This window comes from Passer domesticus, chromosome 2 (genome assembly GCF_036417665.1).
Source record: "Passer domesticus isolate bPasDom1 chromosome 2, bPasDom1.hap1, whole genome shotgun sequence".
NCBI classification, from domain to species: Eukaryota; Metazoa; Chordata; class Aves; order Passeriformes; family Passeridae; genus Passer; species Passer domesticus.
Genome location: NC_087475.1, coordinates 102223205 through 102245552, shown reverse-complemented (window position 1 = coordinate 102245552; position 22348 = coordinate 102223205). Strand labels below are relative to the sequence as shown.

General features: G+C 44.5%; 2 protein-coding genes across 9 annotated transcripts in view; one reads left to right on the top strand and one right to left on the bottom strand.

Annotated features, from left to right (window-relative positions):
- The window catches only part of QTRT2 (queuine tRNA-ribosyltransferase accessory subunit 2), a 13245-nt gene extending 12890 nt beyond the window's left edge, over nucleotides 1-355 (bottom strand). Inside the window, exon 1 of the mRNA XM_064410167.1 lies at nucleotides 3-355. Within this exon, the coding sequence (XP_064266237.1) occupies nucleotides 3-355 (353 nt within the window). The remainder of the gene's footprint in view (nucleotides 1-2) is intronic.
- On the top strand, nucleotides 273-22348 carry CCDC191 (coiled-coil domain containing 191). 8 transcript variants are annotated; one of them, XM_064410151.1, is made up of 17 exons: nucleotides 273-407; nucleotides 2462-2603; nucleotides 4908-5036; nucleotides 6060-6146; nucleotides 6587-6765; nucleotides 7272-7495; nucleotides 8295-8442; nucleotides 10297-10487; nucleotides 11224-11470; nucleotides 12798-13252; nucleotides 13735-13829; nucleotides 15396-15478; nucleotides 16559-16660; nucleotides 17694-17837; nucleotides 18885-19037; nucleotides 19425-19579; nucleotides 21076-22348. In XM_064410151.1, exons 1-17 carry the CDS (start codon nucleotides 309-311, stop codon nucleotides 21206-21208), a joined length of 2766 nt encoding a protein of 921 aa, XP_064266221.1. In that variant the 5' UTR covers nucleotides 273-308; the 3' UTR covers nucleotides 21209-22348. The 8 variants fall into 8 exon arrangements, with proteins under 8 accessions (XP_064266221.1, XP_064266222.1, XP_064266224.1 ...); XM_064410152.1 differs by lacking the exon at nucleotides 6060-6146; XM_064410154.1 differs by lacking the exon at nucleotides 18885-19037.

Sequence of the window (22348 nt, the reverse complement as noted above, 5' to 3'; positions counted from 1 at the left end):
ACAGGGCGGGCAGGGCGACCTGCGCCACGCCGGGCACGCCGCGCACCTCCCGCAGCGTGTCGTGGGTGAGGTGCGGCGCCGCGCCGGTCTGCGTGTACAGCAGGCAGCCGGGCAGCGCCAGCGCGCCGGCCCCGCCGGGGCCCAGCCCCACCAGCGAGCCCAGCCGCCCGCCGCCCGCACCGAGCAGCTTCAGCCTCATCCTCGCCCCGCGGCGCCGGCCAAGGACGCGGAGAACGCAGCAGCCCCTCACACCCCGGGCCCGCGCGTCATCAGCGGGCGCCGGGGGCCGGCTCCGCCCTTCCGCTGCCATGGCCCAGAGGGCCGGGCGGCGGGCGGCGGTGCCCGGCGCGGCCATGGCCCTCACGGGGCGGCGGCCGGGGCCGCACCGCGGGCAGCGCCTCCCGCAGGTAACGGGGCACGGCGGGGGCAGCGCCGGGGCCGGGACGCTTCCCTGGGATCCCGCTTCCTTGGGATTGCGGGCAGTTAGTGCGGCAGGGTCAGGATCGCGGATGAGGTTGCCCAGGGCCGTGCGGTTTGCCGGCAGGTGGGAAATCTGCGCTGGACTCGAGCGAGAGGCACTGAGGCTGGCATTGTGAAACTCGGATTCAGGAAGAGGCACGGAAAGTTGGAACGCTGTGGTTTTTCGTAGTCCCTGCCGAGGTTTGGGTAGCTTGGAACAATGGGCCAAGGCTGAATAACTTGCACAGTGACATTCAGGATCAGGTTAGACGGGGCTCTGAGTAACCTGAGGTGGTTGAAGATCACAGAATTATTAAGGTTGGAAAAGACCTCTAAGATCATTGAGTCCAGTCCAACCATTATTCCAGCACCACCGTGTTCACCGCCAAACCATGATCCCAAGTGCCACATCCACAGGTTGTTTGAACACTTTCAGGGATGGTGACTCAACCTCTCTCCTGGGCAATCTGTTCCAATGCGTGATCTCCCTTTCAGTGAGGAGATTTTTTTCTAATATCCAGTCTAAATATCCCATTACAAAACTTGAAGCTATTCCCCCTTATCCTGTCACTTGTTACAGGATAAGGGGGGAAAGGCCACCACCCACCTGGCTACATCCTCCTTTCAGGTGGTTGTAGAGAGTGACAAGTTCACCCCTAAGCCTCCATTTCTCCATACTAAACAGTCCCAGTTCCCCCAGCTGCTCCTCTAGACTCTTCAGTAGCTTTGACTTCTGAATACACACCTCTGTGTCTTTCCTGAATTTAGGGACCTAAAAGTGGACTCAAGGCAGCCTCACCAGTGCTGAGTACAGGGGCACAATACCTGCCCTGGTCCAGCTGGCCAGACTATTGCTGATACAGGCCAGGATGTCACTGGCCTTCGTGGCCACCTGAACACACTGCTGGCTCGTGTTCAGCTGCTGTCAGCCAGCCCCCACAGGTCCTTTTCTGCCAGGCAGCTTTTCAGCCACTCTTCCCCCACCGTGTGGTGCTGCATAGGCTTGTTGTGACCCCAGTGTAGGACCTGGCCCTTGACCTTGTTGAACTTCATGCAATTGGCCTCAGCCCATCAATCCAGCCTGTCCAGACCCTTCTGCAGAGCTTTCCTGCTTTCAAGTAGAGCAACATTTCCATCCAACTTGGTGTTATCAAAGATGTCCCTCCTCATGCCAGGGAGGCTGCACTATATTGACCTGTAAAGGTACCTTCTAATCCAAACTCTGTGAAGAATAAGGTGTTTTGTTGCTATGCATAAAAGACAACACAAAAAAAACTTGGTTTGGAGGTTGAGGAGTGCTGCAGGTTTTTTGGGCAAGTAATACACGAGATTTACCCCAAAGCACCATGTCCTGCACCTGCAACCACCAGACATCAAAGAAAATGAATTCTAGAGTGAGGTTACATTTGTTTTGCTTCCTTGGGCACACCCACCCACATACATACTCCCAACCTTCAGCCTGCTTCTTGTGGCAGGTAGGAGTGTTTATCTGCTTCCTCAGGCAGTATCCTGGGCCTCCGGCAGCAGCACAGAGGGAAGGAGTTCAGAAATCTGAACTGTCTGTGGCACAGGTGTCACTTGTGAAAACACAGTGACACATCAGGACCATTAACATTTCAGAAAGATTAATACGGGACAGGAATTCTCTCAGCCTGGCTATGACAAAAAGGTGATACCAAATTCCATAGTTGCTGGTTGCTGGGCACTAGCTCAGCAAGTCTCCATCCAGCCCCCAGGGGCTGGGTGTTTCTCTTCTCTCTGTTCTCCAGTCTCTGTGTTTGGCACTAATTGCCATATGAGTGTTTATTGCCTAATGACTTCTAAGCCCAGTTTATGCAAACAAGCAGTTGTAGAAATGCATTTCAAAAACAATCTATTACTTTATAACAGCCATGCTTTTACGTTACATTCCCACTGATGTTTGCTCTCTGGAGGGAAAACGTGGATATAGGAAATGTAAAAATTAATATCCTTAGAAATGTTTTCCTTTCTTTAATTTAAGAGACTGGACCGAGCCTCTGAGTATGCTGTCTCTGAAGCTTTTTCCCTTCAAAAGTCAAGGTGTCCGCAGAGGCCTTGGGGTCCTGTGACAAGTTTGGAAACTGCAGAACGGCTGCAAGTTCATCGTGAGGCCTGTGAGGAAGGTGAGATAAAATTCTGCTTGCCACAAGATGCCTAAAATGAATTGTTCTTAATCCAGCTTTGTGGATCTGACCTGAACAGGGTCTTGCAAAGCTTGAGTTCACAAGAAACAGTTGATAGTAAGATGTCTTTCATCTAATGGAGAAAGGCATAAGAAGGATCAATTGCTGGAGTTCAAGGCAGGTCTTAAATGGCATACCTGAGGGAAGGATAAACTCTCTTATCTCCTGGAGATACCAGGTCAAGACAAGGATAAGAACTGCCCTTGAAGATACACTGTATGGTCAAAACCAAGGTAGTGTGTTACAGGAAACCAGGTGAAATCACCTGACATATTTATGATAGCAGATTAGTTGTGGAAATTGAGTCACTCTGTGTAAATTTCACATCTATGAATAACAATGTGGTTTTGTTTTGATTCCCATGCAAAATTTTCCTCACTAATTACCTTAATAAATATTTCCTTTGTAAAGCCTGCAGCCAAAAGTGCTTGCTGAAGTTTGAAAGTAAAGCTGTGGTAGGTTTAAAAAACAAAAAGGAGGCAAATTATCACCTATCAGTGCTAGAAATATGTCTGCAATGTAAAAAGCGGATAGGAGACAGTATTTTAAAAACTGAGTTAACAATTCTTTTAAGAATCAAAAGTCAGCATTACAGAACAAGATGATGACACAACTTAAGAGCATCCATTTCAATCCAGGAAGTTAGCTTTTTCACTTGTAATTATCAAGGGTTCAGCTAACAGCATGGAATACACTTACCTGCTTACAATGCCTTGTCTGAATGCATTATGCAGCCAATGGGTCCAAAGGAGCTGTCTTTGCTGTGGTGAAAAACCTTGTCTTTCCTCTTGGTGGAAAGGTTGCTTGCTTTCCTCATGCTTCTTTATAATTTTTGTTTGCCTTTTTCTGCTAGGATTTTCCTTTTTATAGCTACCAGTCCCTCAGAATTGTTCCTAACTCAACTGAAATTCTTTGACCTGGAATCCATTATTACAATACTTAATTGTAGTAACTACACAAAGCCCACTTTGTAAAGAGAAGTGCCAGAAGACTTTAGTTACGAGAAGATCACAAATCCCAGTGAAAAAAGTAACCCTTCCCCAAGTGGCAAGTTGTTTTCTACTCTTCTTTCGGTTATCAGATATATTTCCCTGTTCCTGATCTGGCTGGAGAGATTATGAAAGAGAATAAAAGTGATTTGAAGGACAAAAAACATTAGATTTATGTTTTCTTCAAAAAACTCACCATTTTCAAAGAAAGTTTGAAAAAGGCTTATTGCCTTAGCAATACCAGGGAGCGTCTTCACATGTGTGTTAGGAGTGGATATGGGGAGCAGCTGCTTGCTCCTGTCCATTGACTGTGTGTCTTACACTGTGTCATGACTCCTGCTGGAGTGGCTGCTGGGATCCCAGCTCTTTGTCCATCCTCACTGCACGGATGGCTGAGGATGGCTCTGCTTCTCGTGGGTCTGCTCCTGATGCCTTGCAGTTTACAGCCCTGTGTCCTGCTTCAGGAGCAGCTTGGCCACCCACGCAGCAAGGCCATCTGGTTTGTTGAGGCAGCAGATACATGAACTGACCTTGCTTTTGAGAAGAAGCTCTGAAAAAGGATTTTTTTTTTCATATTTCCACAGAAAAGAATGGAGATGCAAACAGTCCATTGAAGGACTTCATACCCCGTTCTTCATTAGGCATTTGAACTCATTGAGGAGTACCACATCCATCATGGGTGCATTCCCGTAGCAGTCTTAACCCTGAGTTCCAGGTGAAGTTTGCCACCTGACAGATTTGTAATTAGACTCACCAGTTGTTTCCGTGGTACTTGCAAAGGGTTAACCTGTACACACAAAGCAAAAGTTTGTCCAGACAGTAGTTCTTTTCAATTTAGCATATGACAGCGTTGGCTGCACACGTGGAAACCGTCTCAGTGTCTGCAAGTGCAGTGGTAAAACATATGAAAGCTATCTAAATTATTAATTACATCATGTGAATTCCATCTCCTTGATAAATGCTACAAAATAATCACAAGTGATCTAAATGCCTGCAGAATCGTAGTAAAAATGAGATGGAGAAGAATTAATTTCTGATATACATGACGGAAAAAGTTTGCCACCTTCTTTTCTTGTTCTTTTACAGGTCAAGAATCTAAGAACAGAACTATTAGCTTTATTCCATTTCTTGTTGCAGATCAGGTTTCAGTCATTCCTAGCATGTGATGTAACTATCCCAGACTATTGCTAGTTTACACTTAGCCATATGGGTTTTTTTAAGCAAGTGAAGTCATCAGTCTCTTTCTTCATGGTAGCCCAGGAGCTGCTCAGTAACTGGATGAAGTCCCAACTGCAACTGGAGCTGAGCGATGGAGAAGAGGGGGCTGACTCTGTCCTTCAGGAAGAGCCTTCTGCAGCCCCTCCAAAGTATGAGCACTTTGACGGTGAGAGCACTGCAAAGCAGGTCCTGGTTTCCTCTCTGAGGCTGTGCTGGGGAGGGAGGTCAGGTGTTGCTGCAGGCCCCAAGCCAGGTGCAGCGGCTGCTGGCCTCGAAGGGGAAAGATGATCGTCCCTTTGGGACGTCCCTGCTAGCTGCGGCCAGCAGCACTGGGGCGCTCTCCCGATCCAGGTCCGATCAGGAGGGCGCCTAAGGCTTTCGCCTTAGTGGACGAGGATTCGCAATGAGAGGGCTGCTACCCAACAGGCGGGAAGAGACGTACTCCAGCTGCAGTATAGTCTACATTTATTGACTCCGGGAAAACTGACAGCTGCAGACCCCGAAGTGGGGTCTGACACTAGCTTATAAAGAGGGGAGGGTACAGAAGTGGAGTTTGGTCTTCAGCCAATTCACAGGAAGGTGGGAGTGAGGAGAGGGTGATGGACATAGTGGGATAACCAATAGGGAAAAGTCTGGGGAGGGGCCCTGGCCCCTGAACCAATCACTTAATGCCCTGACTGGAAGATTCTAGATGGAAGGGACAGGCCACCGAGTGATGGACAGGGCACCAGGGAGGGACTAAGGAACAGATACATGGGTTGCCAATGGTAATGGGGAGGGGAAAACTGGATTGACAGGCGAGCAAGGAGAGGGAGAACCAGGGCAGAACCGTTACAAATAAAGGGGTACATGGAACAAACCAATTTACAACTTAACCAAGTTAAAGTACAAGAAACACACTGCAACAGCCAGGTAATAATTAGCATTGACTCCATGATTCCAAAAGGCTGATGATCAATCCCTTTATTCTACTATACTATATTATACTATACTTATTAAGAACCCTTACAGACATTCCGATACCATTTTGACCTAATTGGTCAGTCCCCCCAAAACACCATCCAGTGTCCAGTTAAGAAATCTCCTTTTGGTAAACAATCTCCATCACACATTCCACATGTCCACAACAACAGGTGCACCAAGTGGAGATAAGAATTGTTTCTCATTCTTTTCTCTGATCTTCTCACAGCCTTTCCCAGGAAAATGCCTGGGGAAGTCATCTGTTGCTCTCTGTGGCGAGAGAGCTGCTGCCACAGTCAGGACTTATGTCTGAAAGGTAACAGTTGTTTTGAGGCCAGGACAGTGGACTCAGTAGAAACAAGACTAATTGTGATGATTTTGTCCCCCAGGTCTTTACAGCATCTTGCTGTAGGGCTGCATAAATAAGCATTCAATGTCTCCCTTACTAAAAGAGAATTTATTTTTCTTTTGTGAACAAGTATTTTTAAGGCCTGTCAAGGTTATACAGCCATTTGAGATGCTCACATGCAAGACAGTAAAAAATGGATGAAACATTGTTACTGCTCTGGCCTGTTCAGTGGGAGATTGATTAAGACTCTGGGGATAAATGGAGTGTAGTCAGTGTGTCTGTGTTCATCAGAAATGCATTTACAGTCTGGGAAGTGATCCCTTTAATTACATTAGGCTTTGTGATCTGAGACAGAAGGGTTTATTCATTTCAGACTAGCCTGAGATAATCTGAATTTCTCATTTCAGACTTGTGCAGCTATCTGGAATGTGAAATGGAAAGTTCCTCTGTCCAGAAATACCTCCAGCATCTTTTGCAGAGTGAAGCTGTGAACTGTGGGATAGCAAAACATCTTAGACTTGAAGAGATCAAGGAAAAAAACAAACTTACAGATCCACGAATAATCATGGAGCTCAGACACAAGCAGGTGAGCAGGCAAGACAGCTCAGTTAAAAGGAATAAAGTGGATTATAGGATTAGAGTAAATGCTCAGTGATATCTCCCTGGTATTCTCTCAGAGCCTGCAATAATCTCTGACTTGGAAGCAACTATCCAAAGATACTCTTCCACAGTTCAGCTGAAACTTTACTGCATTTCCATGTGCACATCAGCCATTCAGCAGGAGCTTGCACAGTCAGCTTTCACTAAAACTGTTCGGGTTTTCCTCCTTTTTCTGAAGACTGACAGAATGAGCTGCCACAGCTGTCAGTTCTGAGTTTGCCCCCATTAAGGAATATTGATTTAATTTCCCTCTCTCACACGGGGTGTTTTGCTGGTCAAGAGCACAGTCTCTCCAGTCAGCACCTTCTATGGATAAGGTTTCTTGCTTAATGTGAAAGGTGGATTGTGACCCACCCTGGCACTGTACAGTGAACTTCAAATTTATCAGTCTTTGATGTTTGCTTTGACTTTTGCCAATTTTCTCCTGCCCAGGTGAAAGAAAACCGAATGAGGCATCAGAAGGCTTTAGAGCTTCAGAGACAAGAAGAGTCCCTGAAGAAAGCAATTCTGTCTGAGGCCCGGCTCCAAGCACAGGAGGAGGACAGAAGGAAAGCCCTGCAGGCTAAGAAGGAGGAAGAGGAGATCCAGAGGGAAATAGTGAAGCTGAGAAAGGAAATGGCTGAGAAGAAGTACACCGTGGCAAAAGTTTGGCGAATGTAAGGAAGTGTGGGGGGTGTGGAGAGATGAAAACCATTTTAAGGTCTTTTTGTTAAATATAAGACATTGGTGATCCCTAACAAAACAGCTGTTGCTGACTTTGAACTCTCCCAAAACCTTTAACTCCTCTGTTACCAACATCAGTGGCAGAGTTTTTCATGAGTGAGGAGGTGTGCTAAAGATAGTGCTATCCTCCCCTTACCATTATTACAGTATATGCACTGAATCACAAAGTAGCAGTGTGTTTTCACCACTGTGCATTCTCTCCATCAACTCTGTGGCTACATCCAGTTTTGATAGCATCCATCTTGTTAGCATTCTGTGTACTAGCCGGCACACAGAAAAAAGTAAAAGGAAAAAGTCTGTGTTGAATGTCTAACCCTTGCAATACTTTCCCTTCTATGAGAGAATAAAGAACATTCTTGGCTGAGAATTCTGCAGCGACATTATTTTTTTCTTCTACTGAGCTTGGATTGTCACAGAGATGTCCCTTTTAGGATGCCATTTATTTACTTAAGCAGCCCTGAAATTCTAAATCATCTTATACAAATACTTTAATGAAATATTTACTGTAATAATTTACTGTTTTCTTCTGCCTTCTATATTTAGGAAATGCACTAGACTGTTTAATCTCTGGGACCCCAAGCTATTACAGAGGTGGTTTTTAAGAAGGCCGAGTTAAAATAATCAGCAAATTTCTAAGCTACAGAGATGGTTCTCTTACAATTGGCCAAAAAGAGAAGGTGTTAGATTGTATATCATGATATAATTAGATCTGTGTGTTTGTTCACTTTGCAGGGAGGGGAAGAGACAAGAAAAAACTCAGAAGCTGTCAAAGCAGGAGGTGTCTGCTGTGTCACCACCCCTAAAGAGAGAAGAGCAAGGAGAGGAGAAACAGAGGAAGATTCAGGAGTTGCTATGCAGGATTCACACCAATAAGCAGAGAGTGAGCATCACCTTTTTTATCTGAGACTCTGAGCTACCTGCCCATGACTACCATTTGCAAGTAAAAAGTCCTGGTTATACAGAATTTTTTACTTTCTGAAAGACTTCCCGATACCAGGAAAGTAGGAAAGCAGGGCCAAAAGTGTCTTATAAGACTAGGAGCAAGAAATCCTGAGGTGCTGACCCCACTGGGCCTGTGCTTCAAGTGTATTCAGGGGAACATTTCACTTAGAATTGTGGAAAAGACATGGCTCTCAAGACAGATGAGACCATAAAGGCTTCTGCAATTGAGAAATAAGGAGACATACAGAGGAGAAAGTGAAGTGAGATTTATTTTCCCTCAAGGAAGGAAATAAAAGGGGAAAGTGGCAGAAAAAAAAGGCCAGAGAAGCCCTTATTGTATGCATGGGAAGACATTTTAAAGATTGGCTTGCACATTCTAGTTCAGGAATGGGGAAAGGAAAGAGAAATGCTGCAGCCTGGGATGAATTTTGAGCAGTGGCTCTGAGAGTTGATGCATGCCAACACATCGACAGTAACAGGTTCCTCAAGGATCCCTTCCACTGGGTGCAGTAGGATATTCTGTGTTCTGCAATCGCGCTTTTGATGCAAACAAACTTAAATAATTCCTAGTAGGAACCCCTTTGTTTCACCTTCATTATTCTGATACCATGGTCAGCTCTGGGTTAAATGTGTATCAAATATTCACAACCAAAGAGTGATCTTTTAGTACTGAATAATTTCAGCAGTCTCAGCAAAGGAAATAAATTTCCTGAGTGCAGGTATGAATGCCATCCATCCCACAATGTTTTTAATTAATAGAACAGTCATCATCATTGATGTCTATATATCTACATCTAGGGGTTTTTTTTCAGCAGAAGAATCCTCTAGATTTTATGGTGATTCTCCTCACAGCTCAGTCCATCTGCCCATCTGCTGGATTTGGGCTTGGCTGCTATTTAGCAGTACACAGCCTCTCTCCAGCACAGTCTAAGCTGTAAAGATAAGCCTGAATGAAAACACAGAACAATTCAGGATTGGCATAATGTAAGAAGACGCAGTTTGGCTGAGCTAAGCAATAGTGACATTTTGATTACTTTCCTGAAGCAGAAAGAAACAGCTAATGCATTGACTTTTTGTAAGTCTCCATTTGAAGATTTCAGCAAGAGGGGAATGCAATTAACACAAGGCACTAAGACAAAAGGGGAACAGCAGAGTCCTGTAAGTTGACCCACTTGGAGGATCAAAAGGAACAGTGTCTGCAATGACAGGACTAGAATTATGGGGTAGATTAGACAGCAAATTGCTGCTCTGTACAATGTAAATTACTCCCAAAGGCAGCAAGTCTAATTACACAATAGGGGAAAGGTTTGGCTTCGCGCTGGAATGAGGATGAGCTGAGGCCATGTCATAAATTCACTCTGGGAAGTGTCTTGATTTTGTCTAAGTTAAAAATTCTTTTTTTTTTTTTAAGCAGCAGTTATTCACAGATGTGTTTTTACCTGTAGCACCTTAAACATTTTCTAGACTTGAAAATATTTTCCCCATCTCTAGAAATTTTATGTTCCTCACCCATTTCATTCCTTTATACTTGGTGAACTAAGTGCATTTCACTCCAAAGCATATCCAGAGCCCCTTGATACGATGTGTCTTTCTAGACCCTTTCTGCTTTTTGTAGAAGACCTGCACATGCTCTGCAATACTTTTTTTTAAATCTTTGAGCTACTTGTTGAAAATGAGGATTCTAAAAAGAATCTCAAAAAGGAAAGCCAGAATAGACAAAGGGCAGAAAGGATCAGTATTTGTGTGACAGGCTGTATCTTGCTCATTGGTTTTTTGAAACTCTCCCATGCAGTGCTTGCAGCGACATTTCTCTGCTTGGCTGAAAGTCATTCTGGAGCATAGAATTAAAATGGAAAAAGCCAGAGCCCTTGCTGACTGGAGATGTCAACTGAAGGCCTTGCGAGCTTGGAGAAACTATACTTGGGCCCAGAAAGTAGAGCAGGAGACAGAACAATTGGAAGTTCATCTCCAAGATCAAAACAGGTAGTGACCCTTTACTGTGGAATTCCTCCTATTGCAGCCGTACTTGGGCAGAGCAGTGATCAGGGACTGTAAAAGGAGCTTGTCAGTTATCCAGAAGGAGGGAAACAGCAGCTTTTTGAGAAAATTGCAACATTGCCTGCAGTCTGCCAGAGGCATTGTGGCACAGATGAAAAGGAGGACAGATATAAACAAGAGCTTTAGCACTTTTCAACAAGCCTGTGTCTCAGTCTCTGTAGGTATCTTTCCTAGAAAACTCACCCTGCCTTGCTCTGGACTCCAGAAAATATGAGTTGCCAAATTTATTCCTGATTAATGTATTTGCTGTTTCAGTAGATGCTGTTTCAGTAGAGATGATTTTGGCCAGTGCCTTTCATTAAGGAGGCTGTTGGATGAATTCCCTATCATCCAGAGAAAACACTTCCCTTTGCAGGTGTCTGGCAGGCTACAGTGGTGAGACACTATCACTTCCCCATATGCAGCTGGCCAGGGAACATGATACCTCTTTTGCAGCTGTCCTGCATCCCAGAGATGCCACAGGAAATTGCAAAGTGTGAACTACCGAAACTTAATGCAGAATAGCAGGCGTCCTTTCTGCCTCCCACTCCTCCTTGGAGGAGTTCTGTACAACTTCAGAGGGCCTTCAGAGTTAAGCAGCAAAAAGACTCAGGAAGTGATGTGGCTTTGTGCCTGGGCAGAAGCCTCACTTCTGCCATGACACAAATGCTTTCTCATTCAGGAAAACCCAACTGGCTGTGGAGCACAACAAGCGACGCCTCCTGTGCTGCTGCTTTCTGGCCTGGCAACACTGGAGCCGAGCGGAGACGGAAAAGCGAGAGCTGCAGATGAAGAGGGAGCAGACAAAGAGAAAGATGCAACAGCTGCTGGAGGCTGTATTGCTGGGGACAGGTAGGGACAGGCCACTGGAGGTTAACAAGCCTGGGACAGCAGAAGTAAACCATCATCAAGATTTACAGCAAGACAAGGTAAATCCTTCTCATGTAGTTTTGCCTATTGGCATAGCAGTACTCTTAGAAAGTACTTACTTTATGCAGTCTGAAATAAAGAATACATTGTCCCAGAGGAAAGCTTCTTTCCCAGGATGACCCCCAAATACCTGCCTGCAACTGTTCAGGAGAGAAATCTAAAAATTAGAGGCAAATGTGAAGGACAATGGATGAGTTTTAAAAATAATCTCTAGTGCTGCCAAAGAACAACCCTTCATGTAACTCTGAGTGGCGATGAGCATCCCGCCCCCAGATCACTTCTGCTGAGAGATTAGTTACATCTTTGATGCTAGCTTAGACTTAAAAAAATAACTTGACTGCATGACAAGAGATATTTTTCATGCCAATGCAGCTTTCCTGCTTTTAACTATGGGGGAAAAAAATGTTGTCACTGGCTGTTTCAGGATAATGCACATCACAGGGAGGTAAGAGAGGAGAATCAGAGGTTGGTTCCTTAAATTGTCATTTGTCAGGTTGGATCCCCACCTTCCCTTCTGTCTATAAAACCTGTACCACATCAGTGCTCTAATGTCAGTATTAGAGCTCAGACACATATATTACAGGTCAAGCTTTCTGTTTGCTTAAGTGTAAGCAAATGCTGATTTCTTTCAGTGCTTATACTATCCTAGTCGGTCCGTATTTTTTTTCTGCTGCACTGGTAAAATTTGTGCTCAAGGAATGGGACTGAATTTAGGGTTTGACCTAGGAATCAGAAAGCAAACCTTATAGCTGATGCCTCCTCAGAGAATGACCGTGTGTCAGAAAGGTGCAACCTCATTCCCCATTGTGTACCTGTTTTGTAGTAACATTTATCAAAGCTGGAAAAGAGGCATGATGAAGCAGGACCTTGTAGAGTTCTCTTCCATTTAAAAGGGGACTGTTCAGTAGGTCAGCTGTGTAGATCACTTCAACAACTGTATTAAATTTTCTTCTCCATCTGAGCTCTGAGCAGGGACAACACAGTCCAAAAGGGAGTGTCCTAATTCCCGAGAAATGAGCTGTCCTCAGATGTGCTCCCTAACAAAATAGTCAGGATGTATTCCTGCTAAAGCTCTTGTCTAATCAGGATTTCTTCCTCCTGGTGAAATGGTACACAGCTTCTTAAGAGTTCTTTCCCCCAGCCTCCATTTTGTGCATAATGGGGCCCCTCTGGCCTGACTGGATAAGGATTGCATAGCTGAGATTACCCTACTTCTCAGGCATCTCACTAGATTTGCATTTAAAAAACACTATGCAGGAAGGGCAGAAGAGTGTTTAGTTTTAATCAATGCCAATTTTTCCTCATTTATTTTTGTTTTTCCCCTAGCCAACTGAAGCTTGTCTCATACAGAAAGAGCCTGATGAGACCAGAGACCAGGCTTGTTGGGATATTGTTCACACATCTCATTTCTGCAGAAACCCCAAATTTGCCTGGGAGATTACCATTAAACATGCAGCTCTGAGTGCCCAGGACCAGGCTATGTACAGGAATCAAATAGCCACAGTCCTCCAGCAGTTTCAGGCACCCTGTCCAAAGACATCTCCTGCTTATGGTAGTCGTTTTGAGCACCGTCACGCCTTCCAGCAACGTGTGATTGAGGAGCAGAGGCAGCAGCTTCAGAAACAGCACGAGCTGATCCTTAAACTGCAGGAAAATCAGAAGCTGAGCAGAGATAAAGAAGAGGGAGCACAAGCTATGGCTGTAACCCAGATGTTTAACTGTTCTGTTTCTCAAACCATGGAGAAAAAAGAATCCAGATTCAAGAAAACAACCCCTTTGAGGTATATGTCTTCCATAAACCAGGGTCACTTAGTGATCATGTCTCATTCCCAGTCAAGTTGAGCCAGAATTTGCCAGGCACATTTCAGTCATGCTAGTGCTATCTGGTCTTCCTCTAAGCTGTGACTTAGCCTCAAAGGAGTTATGCAGTTCTCTGTCCTTCTCCCTCCCTGCACTGGCTCAACATCAGGTGATCCATGCAGGATCTACTTAGAAACAGCAACACCAGTGTCACCCATAGTAGCAGCAGGGATCTGTTTAGTTACGAAAAAAAAGAGCATCATCCTCTATTATTTCAGACCATGGAGGAGCCCTGGAACTCTGTTTCTTTGCAAGGGTGCATCATCAGTCCCATTGCAAGCAAAAGAAAGGTGTATCAGGGATAATGCGGCACAATGGAGAACAGAAACTACAAGGCCATAGGTGGTAGGTGTGAAACATAGTTTGACCACATTCACTGAAGAATTTCCTTTTTCTTTCATAGCCCTCCTGATTCTCATGGGCCAGAAAACACAAAGGCAGCAATGCAAGGCAGGAGGCCTTCCAGCCGGCTGACCTCACCTCATCCCATACTGAAAGGTATTGTTCTAAATAGACAGATAGCAAACACCATTCCAGACCACTTTTCTCAATAGCTTGTATGGAAGTGTCTGTCTTTGCCTCAACTTTGCTCGTTGATGATATGGTGCAAGTAAAAATCTGCACTTCCTTACGCAGTTCTGTGAGAGGAGAGGGTGAGTGGTTTTCCTGTCCGAGTCAGGCATCTGTAAAACCTGGGACGCTGCAAATCCCTCATGCCCACACTTAGTACACTGTTGTGGCAGTTGTTGCAACACCTGTGGTTGTCTCTGTTGTGACAAGACTCAGAGAAGCTGTACAGGGGTTTTTGCCATCAATCTCATTCCTTTCATTATGCATCCAAGTAACACTTAAACTAGCCAGTCATTTTCATCCAATTTTGACAGAGGTGTTGAGATTTCAGAGGTAATTAAGTGCCTAGCCAAGGTTTTGTGAGACAACAGTAGCCAGGCTGGGGAAGGAACTCCAGATTCCTGCCTTTTGTAAGATATCTACCCTTCTCTGGCCACACTGGCACACAATAAACATGCAACATGCCTTTTCATCAGTAAACTACAATCAGTGTTATATCCCTAGGTCAAATTCTTCTGTATCAATGCAGGCTAATGATAGTCTGCATGAAAGGTTGTCTGGAATATAATCATTGTGATGTTTCAATAGTTTGGGATCAGCAGACCTTTTTGGCTATGACAGTTGGGCATTAATAGTTGTCTTTCACTACCTGTGTTCATCTCCAATGCTACCTAGTCCAAGCCATTGTTCACCCTGATTTGCCTGAACTCTGTACACCTTAGAGACAGAAAACATATTTTTCAGAGCATTCAAGTAGTTGTGTTTAAAGATGCCAAAAAAATTCAGTGAAGAAGTTATCACTGAATAGTTTTCCCTTGGCCGAGAGTCCTAGGACAGCTGAGAGGAGAAAAGAATCTCAGGAAATATTCTGTGGTCAAAACATTTCAATGCTTCCCAGTTATTGACTGCTCCAGCTTGTGCTTTGTTTGCAACTGCAGAGGAAGCAAGCACAGGTTCCAAACTCCTCTGTGTGTTCTGTGTGTAACCTTTGCTGATGGCCAGCAAGATCACTCCATTGCAATTCATCTTCCAAAAGAAGCACTAAGCAGTAGTTTCTTACTAGTGGGACCAAGTACCTATATGTCCCTGTGACAGTGATGCTGTTGTGAAATTGCTTTTAAATAAGCAGTTAGAGCTTACTGGAGACATCAGAGCAATTGTTCCTAAATCATGTGCCCTGAGCTTCAGGCAAGGCAGGGAGGGACAAACCCTCAGAGCACCGTTCTTTCATAACTGAGCCTTGTGGTTGTGACTGTCAACCAAGGAGGGTGGAGAGAGTGGAATTGCTATGGTCCTGAGTCATCTCACAAATGTTATAGGTCCCTGGTTCATGACACTGCCAGCTGCAAGGGGCAGCATGATGCAAGTCCCTTTGTGCTGGCATTGCCAGGGCAATGGGGGCCTGGCTTAGAGTGGTGCATCCTTGTTTACCAAACTTCTGCCATTACACCATAGCTCATTTCCACTAAGCCTTTATGTTCTTTGTTTCTGTAGGGATGGAGGAGAGAGCAATTCAGCGGGCAGAACAGAAGAAGAAAACAGAAGAAGCCAAACAACGAAAAGCAGAGGAAAAATTGGTAAGGGAAGCGGAAAATGAAATAAAGAGTCTTTCACATCGTTCCAGTTACAAGAAATGCTGATTTAAGACCAGAGTCAGGGACTGAGAAAAGGCCCTTTATCTAAAGCAGGAGTTTTATGACTTGTGAGAAAGCAAACATCCATCACACATCAAAAGAAGTAATTACTGCTGTTTTTGCAGCACCAGCCCTCCTGTATCATAGACAGACACTTCATCTTGAAGTTGCACTTCTAGAAACAGCCTCCTTTACCACCCCCCAACACTTTTTTTCACACCTACCCCATGACTGTAGCTTGTCTTTCCTGAGAATGGTAAGGGTGGAAGTGCACACAGGGATCCACTTGATGGGACCTGGCAGTGGTGGGGTTCCCCTCCCTGTCTTTCCTCTCTGGTCATATGCAGCTTGAGGACATGCAGTCTCACCTAGTAAAAATCTGCATCTTTCCGGCAAATCTCTGTTGAAGAGGGAAGATACTGACAATGTTTGTATAGTTAATGTCCAAATTCTGTGATACACATCCAACAGAGGAGCCTTCTTCAAGTCAGGGTATTAAACTGTTACTGAAAATATTGCTAGTAAATTGCATTAGGATTAGAAAGTGTGATCTTCAGTGTCTGGGAAAAGAAATGTTTGGGTACCTGTAATGCTGCTTTGCATGTGGAAATGAAACTTGAGAGCAGAGCCTAGGGATTCAGAACTGACTTCAGTAATTAAGTTGACCAAATGACTTGGTGTATGGTTTACATTTTTTTCGAGGAAGAATGGACAAATACTATAACTCAGGGCAAAGAGTACATGTACATACATAGAAAGATAGATAGATAGATAGATAGATAGATAGATAGATAGATAGATAGATAGATATGTATGTATCTAGGTAGTAAAAAGGACAGTCCCACCTCCCCGTCCCCTCCACAGTTCACTCTTGAGCACAGATTATGTCTAGTATGTGAAACTTCACCTGCTGAAGTTTCAGGTGCTGGTCAGTATTAGAGGAATACTAGGAAAGTTTAAAGATCTGTGTTCACGGAAAAGGTCATATGAAACAAATTGCATTGCACCTTTCTCCATTTCAAGGCCCAGCTGAAAGCTGAAGAGGAAGCACGACAGAGGAAGGAAGCCGAGGAAAAGAAAGCACAGCGGGAAAAACGCCAGGAAGAGAGAAGGCAGCAGAAGCTGGTGACCAAATGCCTCACCTGTTTCTTCCCATTTAGCAGGGATAGGGAAGAAGATCCAATACCAACTGGTACTCAGTCAGCAGCCAGAGTAATGTGAACTGAAGTTCTTCATTGGCAGAGCGGAGTTCCACAGCACAGCACCCACAATACAGACTCACAGACTGCCCTCTTTCTGGCAGTGCCCTCTGGCAGAGGGGAAGGGCTGTGTCCCAAATGTGCGATGAAGTATATGCTGTCTGTCTCCTCAGCAGGACTAGAGGTGCCAGCTGCTGGACATTCTCTGCTGAAATACAGCCACATAAGCCCCTCATAGTGGCAGCATGTTCAGTCTACTCTCAGATTCCATCCACTCTTGTCACCCCTCCAGAGTACACAGTGATACCAGTCACAAACACATGATTCAGAAGTAAACGAGCCTGACAGTTATATCAAGGGCACCTTTTCCTCTTGGTGCTAACCTAGGAATAGCTGCACTTCATTATTATTAGTTTGAAATTAGTTGTCCTAATAACCCAAATAGCACATTTGAAATCCTACAGGATTTCAACCAACAACTACTGTTCTGCTTGGATTTAGTGTTTTAGAACATGTGACCTTCATTCCTGAGTATCAAGCAAAAGTAGTGTTACACAGTTATGAAATACCCACATCCCTCCCCTGCTGTTTAGGCTAGATAAAGTGCTATGGTCCATGCATAAACTCAGAATCATTTTTGGACATCAAAGAAGGTTCCTGCTACATCAGCGCTTGTGGTAGCCACAGGTAACATGTCTGTTACAGTAACTCCAAACTGCAGTGCTTACACACAGCCCAAGGGAGTGTCCAGGAATACCATCATCTCCCAGGAGAAGACAGATGCTTTAGGACACAGGTTCTACTGCATGGGGTCATGTCTGGTCTGCAGTGCTAATGATGATGCAGATTCCTAATTCCTGTCAAGTCAGAATCTCCAGCTCAAATATGATAATCTATTGCCATTGCTTAATGTCCTCTTCATCCTGAGGGAATTAAAACTACTGCTTTTTGTATTGCAGAAAGAACTGGAGAAGCAGAGAAGGCTGGAGAAAGAGCAGCAGCTCCAGAAAAAGGCTAGAGATCACTACGAGAAGGTCCTTCTCAGAAAGCTGGGAATAGTGCCATGGAAAAGGCTGAGGGAGGAAGCCAAGGAAAACCTAGTGGTAAGTGCTGAGGGTAAAGGAAATGACTGGTGCCATAGGAGGAAGAGAAAAAGTAGATGCAGCACTTAGCAAAAGCCTTAATAGGCTTTTAAGCCAGGTAGAGATGGAAAAAGCAAAATTTTCCCTCATATTATTTTTTAAATCAGCCCATCTGACAATAATCATGAAAAGCCATTAAAAACCTGCAGGGATGGCATCCTCATTTATAGCTGATTAAACAGAAAAAAAAAATTTTTAAAAATTAAAGTCATATGACATGCACCTGCCAGTTTTCTTACTCCACAGCAAAGCTTATCAGTGAGATACCGCCAAGCAACTTTAGCTGCAGGACTTAACCCCAGCCTATCATCAGGGCTTTTCACTCTCTAGGAAGTTGCTGGTACAGAGTTGGCCACTGCTAGTGGCAGGACACTACAGGTGATAATCCAACAATCTGTTCTATCCTGGCCCTATTCTGAGCGTAGAACAGCAAGTGGCAGCTTCCGAGACCTCGATGCAGGAGTATTGCTAAAGAAACATTTCCGCACGTGACTGAGTCAGCATCCCTTATCAGGGAGAGACTGATAACACTCAGCTGTACCTTGAAGATTCCAGCCAGAGCGCAGGGCTAAGTTGGAAAGCTTCCATTTAAGTCACTGTAACTGGAGCTACTCACAGTACTTGACCAAATGCACACAGGCCTCCAGCTGGGAAGAAGTAGATGCATACAAGCTGTATGTCCCCCCTACTGGTCAGCATTATGGACAGGCTTGGACTAAGCTGTTACAGGCCATGCTTCTGCCCCATTCACAATCAGTTAAACTGAGTATCTCATTCAAAAGGGCATTCTCTACAAGTGATGCAGCAGTGGCCTGGTAGAGAGACTGGTCTTGTTCCTTATGGTGACCCCTCTTTGTGGGATCTTCTAAATTATTCCAGCTGTCAGAAATCTGGATTTGGCCCAAAAAAGCTGAGATGATTTTCTAGTGCACCCAGTTTTCTGTGGCTTTAGATTTAGGTAGTCACCAGTTCAGGTAACCAGCTGCTGTCTCTGCTGTCTTCACTCAGGTGGCACAAAGGCACCACAGCTTGGGCCTGCAGAGGAAATGCCTGATGAATTGGCTGCAGGATGCCCAGCAGAGTCTCAGGGAGAAGATGTCTTGGGCTGAGGACTTCTATTCCCATATGTTATTGAGATGGGGCTTCAGGAACTGGCTAAAGGTTGGCCTGTACCACAGTGGAGAAATGATACCAAGAGAGTTGGCTGCTGCCACAATTTCCCATAAACATAGTGCCAATTCACTCACCTGTAGCACAACCTTTGCCAAGTTATGCTATCTCCCCATTCCAGCAACATTATTCTCTTTTTCAAATACCTTCTCTGAGCTTCTCGCTCTCCATCACACTCTTCCACACAGAAATTTCTTTTATACTCTGCTCCTTCACCATCTACTGTCTCACCCTGCTCCCTGTTGATTTTCCTCCACTCCTGTACCCACCACCCTTCACTGCTACAGTCTCAGCACTGTTTTATTTATTTGGCCAGAGGTTGGGAGAGAAAAGAAGAAAAAAAGCCATTCTCACCTGTTTCTTTGTCCTCCTCTCCAGTACAAGGATTATCTCTCTGCTCAGGAGGAGAGAGCGAGTACCTTCCATACAGTCTGCCTTGTAAGGAAGTGCTTCTGGGCATGGTTTGATCATATCATGGAGGAAAAAAGGGCCTTATGGGAGAGGCTGAAGATTGCTGCTGAACACAGTAACAAGTGAGTGAATACCCTTACTAGCAGTTCTTTTTACTTTAGTTTAATATATCCTGTAAATTATTTTAGGGTCTACTTTTTAACAGGTCAGCTTGTCCCAAGGAACACATGGAACGTGTTCTATACTGCTGGTGTTTTGCTTTTGTGATATGCACAGACAGCATCAGCATTAGTTTATGCTAAATTTCCATGCAGCCTGGAAAAGAAAGTGTAATGGCACCCTTCACAGGACTTCTAAATCTGAAAAAAAGAGAATACAGTGAAAGCCTAAGTAAGGATAAGAAGCTGAAGCTTTCTAAGCTGATTAGCAGATTTGGCCATGCAGCTTCTGCTAAAAGCTGCCTTAGGAAAATCTTTAAGTATAATTATAGCTAGCCAAATGATTGTGTAGGAATTACATAGTACTTTTTTTTGTCCACAGCAGATGATTTAGTTCCCAAATCCAAAGTTGATAAACTAGAAATCGTACTTAAGGAGTCTTTACATTTATACCATCACCAGCCTGACTTGGCAGCAAAAACTAGAGCAGTCAGTTCTACCAATAATGACTGGAGCTAGACACACCTAGTCCATTCCTTGTCCCATAAAATGCATTCTAGCAGGAAGAAAAAGCTATTATCAAAGTTCAGCAGAAAACAGAAGTCTGTTCACCTACCTCATCATGGAAGCATGGTAGCTGCATGCAGTCATGAATAGGCTGTGCCTGTGCACAGCCCCAAGAGGTTCTCCAGCACCTTAGAGTGTGTGTAATTTAATTAAATTCACATCTTATGAGGTAGAGCACACCTGTTCTAGCTTGCTGTGTCAGTAAGGTCTGAATAGTGCATGGTTTAACATTAACAAGCCAGCAAACTGTAGGAACCAGGGGAAAGTCAGAGCCAGGAAGAGACTGGATTCATTCTATATATGACCTCCTATTAGGAGCATAATCAGCTGACTTTCTTCTTTATCTCTTTCTTGACTTGCAAAAGGCAGTTCAGACCTTGCCATAACAAACTCTTCTTTAGACAGGACTGTGGTTCCCTATTGCCTGTGTGGGAACCCAGGGAAAGGGCACCTTTGATGGGGTGATGAAAATCAGGTGAGAATGGGAGCCCGCTGCCTGCCTTCCCAAGGGGTTGGTTTGGACCAAATGAGCCTGCATTTTTCCTAAAGAAACTTCTTTCAGAGGCCCTGTTTATTCTTCAGAAAACCTCTTTCATCTTTAGAGTGCTAAGCAAACACCAGCTAATGAATCCTGTCAGAGAGAAGAGCAGAATTCTTGGTGGAGAGGAATAGAAAAGGGCAATATGTTATTTTTCCTCAGCATGATTGACATTTCAATGAAATGGTCTGCATGTAGATGTTTAACATGTGACAGCCCTGACTAACAGCAGAAAGGACAAATCGTCAAGATCTGAATTCCCCCTTCAAACAGAAGTTCACTTTTGATTGCCTGTTATGTCATGTACACATCTGCATGCTGTCACTTTGTTCCTTGTGTCCCTAATTTCTTTCAGGAGACTTACACTGAATGCATTCAAGGCATGGAGGCAGTACCCATTACTGATGAAAAAGGAAAGGGAAAGAGAAGAAAGAAGAAACCAGCTACGCAGGAGAGTAGCTGAAATTCTCCCCAACTTCCAAACATGACAGAAGAGAGTCAGATGAGATAGGAAGGAGACAATAAGACAGTTCAGTTAAGTGCTATCTCCATGCTGACTAAAATGAGTCCAGGGGGAAGGCTTACAAAGTGCAGAGGATCTTGGAGCCAAAGGGAGCTTCCTGTGGTTACTGTTGTTGTAAACAAAGCAGAGATGGAAGCTTATCTGACTGTTTCATGTTGCACTTCATGGACTTACTCCTTTTAAGCCTCTGTAGGGGTGTCTTGGCTGGTGGCTACAAAGCCCAGATAACCAAAGCCTAGCATAGGGTGTCTTTAAGGCCAAGGCCATTTCCGCATGCAGAGCTAGCTGCAGCAATGACATGAATCCTCCTCCATCCAAGGAAGCACAGAACTGAACTGCACCTCTTTTTGCCTACGCAGTAACCTGGTGCTTTTCTGTTGACAGTACTCTGTAGGGTGACAGCTTGTCCAGAGAGCAGACAGACCTGACTGTCAGCTGACCCCTAACTACTAGTTTCTAGCTAACTGTGCCAGGAAAGTTTGGATGGGAGGGGAAAGGGAAGAGTTTTTTATGCAAACCATAATGATCCAGATCGCATATGGAAAGTCTAAAACCTGGGTTATTTTGCAGGAGGCTGTCTTGTTTGCCCATTGGCCAGTTCACAAGCACAGTGGTTTGATTTTGGTACCAAGCTGTCATCCCAAATTTATGAGCCTCAGTTGTCATTCAAATACTTCCCAAGCTGTTTAATATTTCAGGGTGTATTGTGCAAGTCTGTCTGGGCTGTTTCACTTGATCCAGTACTTCAAAGAAAAAAAGACAAAACTCCAAGAAAAAGGCAGATTGTAGCTTTTACAGAAGCTAAAGCTGACTTGATCAAAATGGAAGTTTCATACTACTGTTTAACCTTAACCTGCAGCATAATCCAGACACGGTAATGCCATTCAGGTACACTATGTCTTAGTAACAACATAAGGCAGGAAGCTGGAATCATTTCCCTCTCACAGCAAGATAGGCAAAGCTCTCCAAAAGCATTTGGCAGTGCAGGAAGTACTTGAGTAACATCAGAAAGACAACAGTTTACTGTTATCTTGTAACAGATGATTAGTAAAACCCATATGTGCACTGAAAGTTTCCAATAAACCCAAATCTGAAATTAATACAA

What these genes read in the sequence shown, in the direction of transcription:
- CCDC191 (XM_064410151.1), top strand. Translation starts at nt 309, where the DNA reads ATGGCCCAGAGGGCCGGGCGGCGGGCGGCGGTGCCCGGCGCGGCCATG. An exon ending in TGGAGCTCAGACACAAGCAG is followed by an intron (nt 6,766 to 7,271) that starts GTGAGCAGGCAA and finishes TCTCCTGCCCAG; the next exon opens with GTGAAAGAAAACCGAATGAG. An exon ending in GAAAAGCAGAGGAAAAATTG is followed by an intron (nt 15,479 to 16,558) that starts GTAAGGGAAGCG and finishes CTCCATTTCAAG; the next exon opens with GCCCAGCTGAAAGCTGAAGA.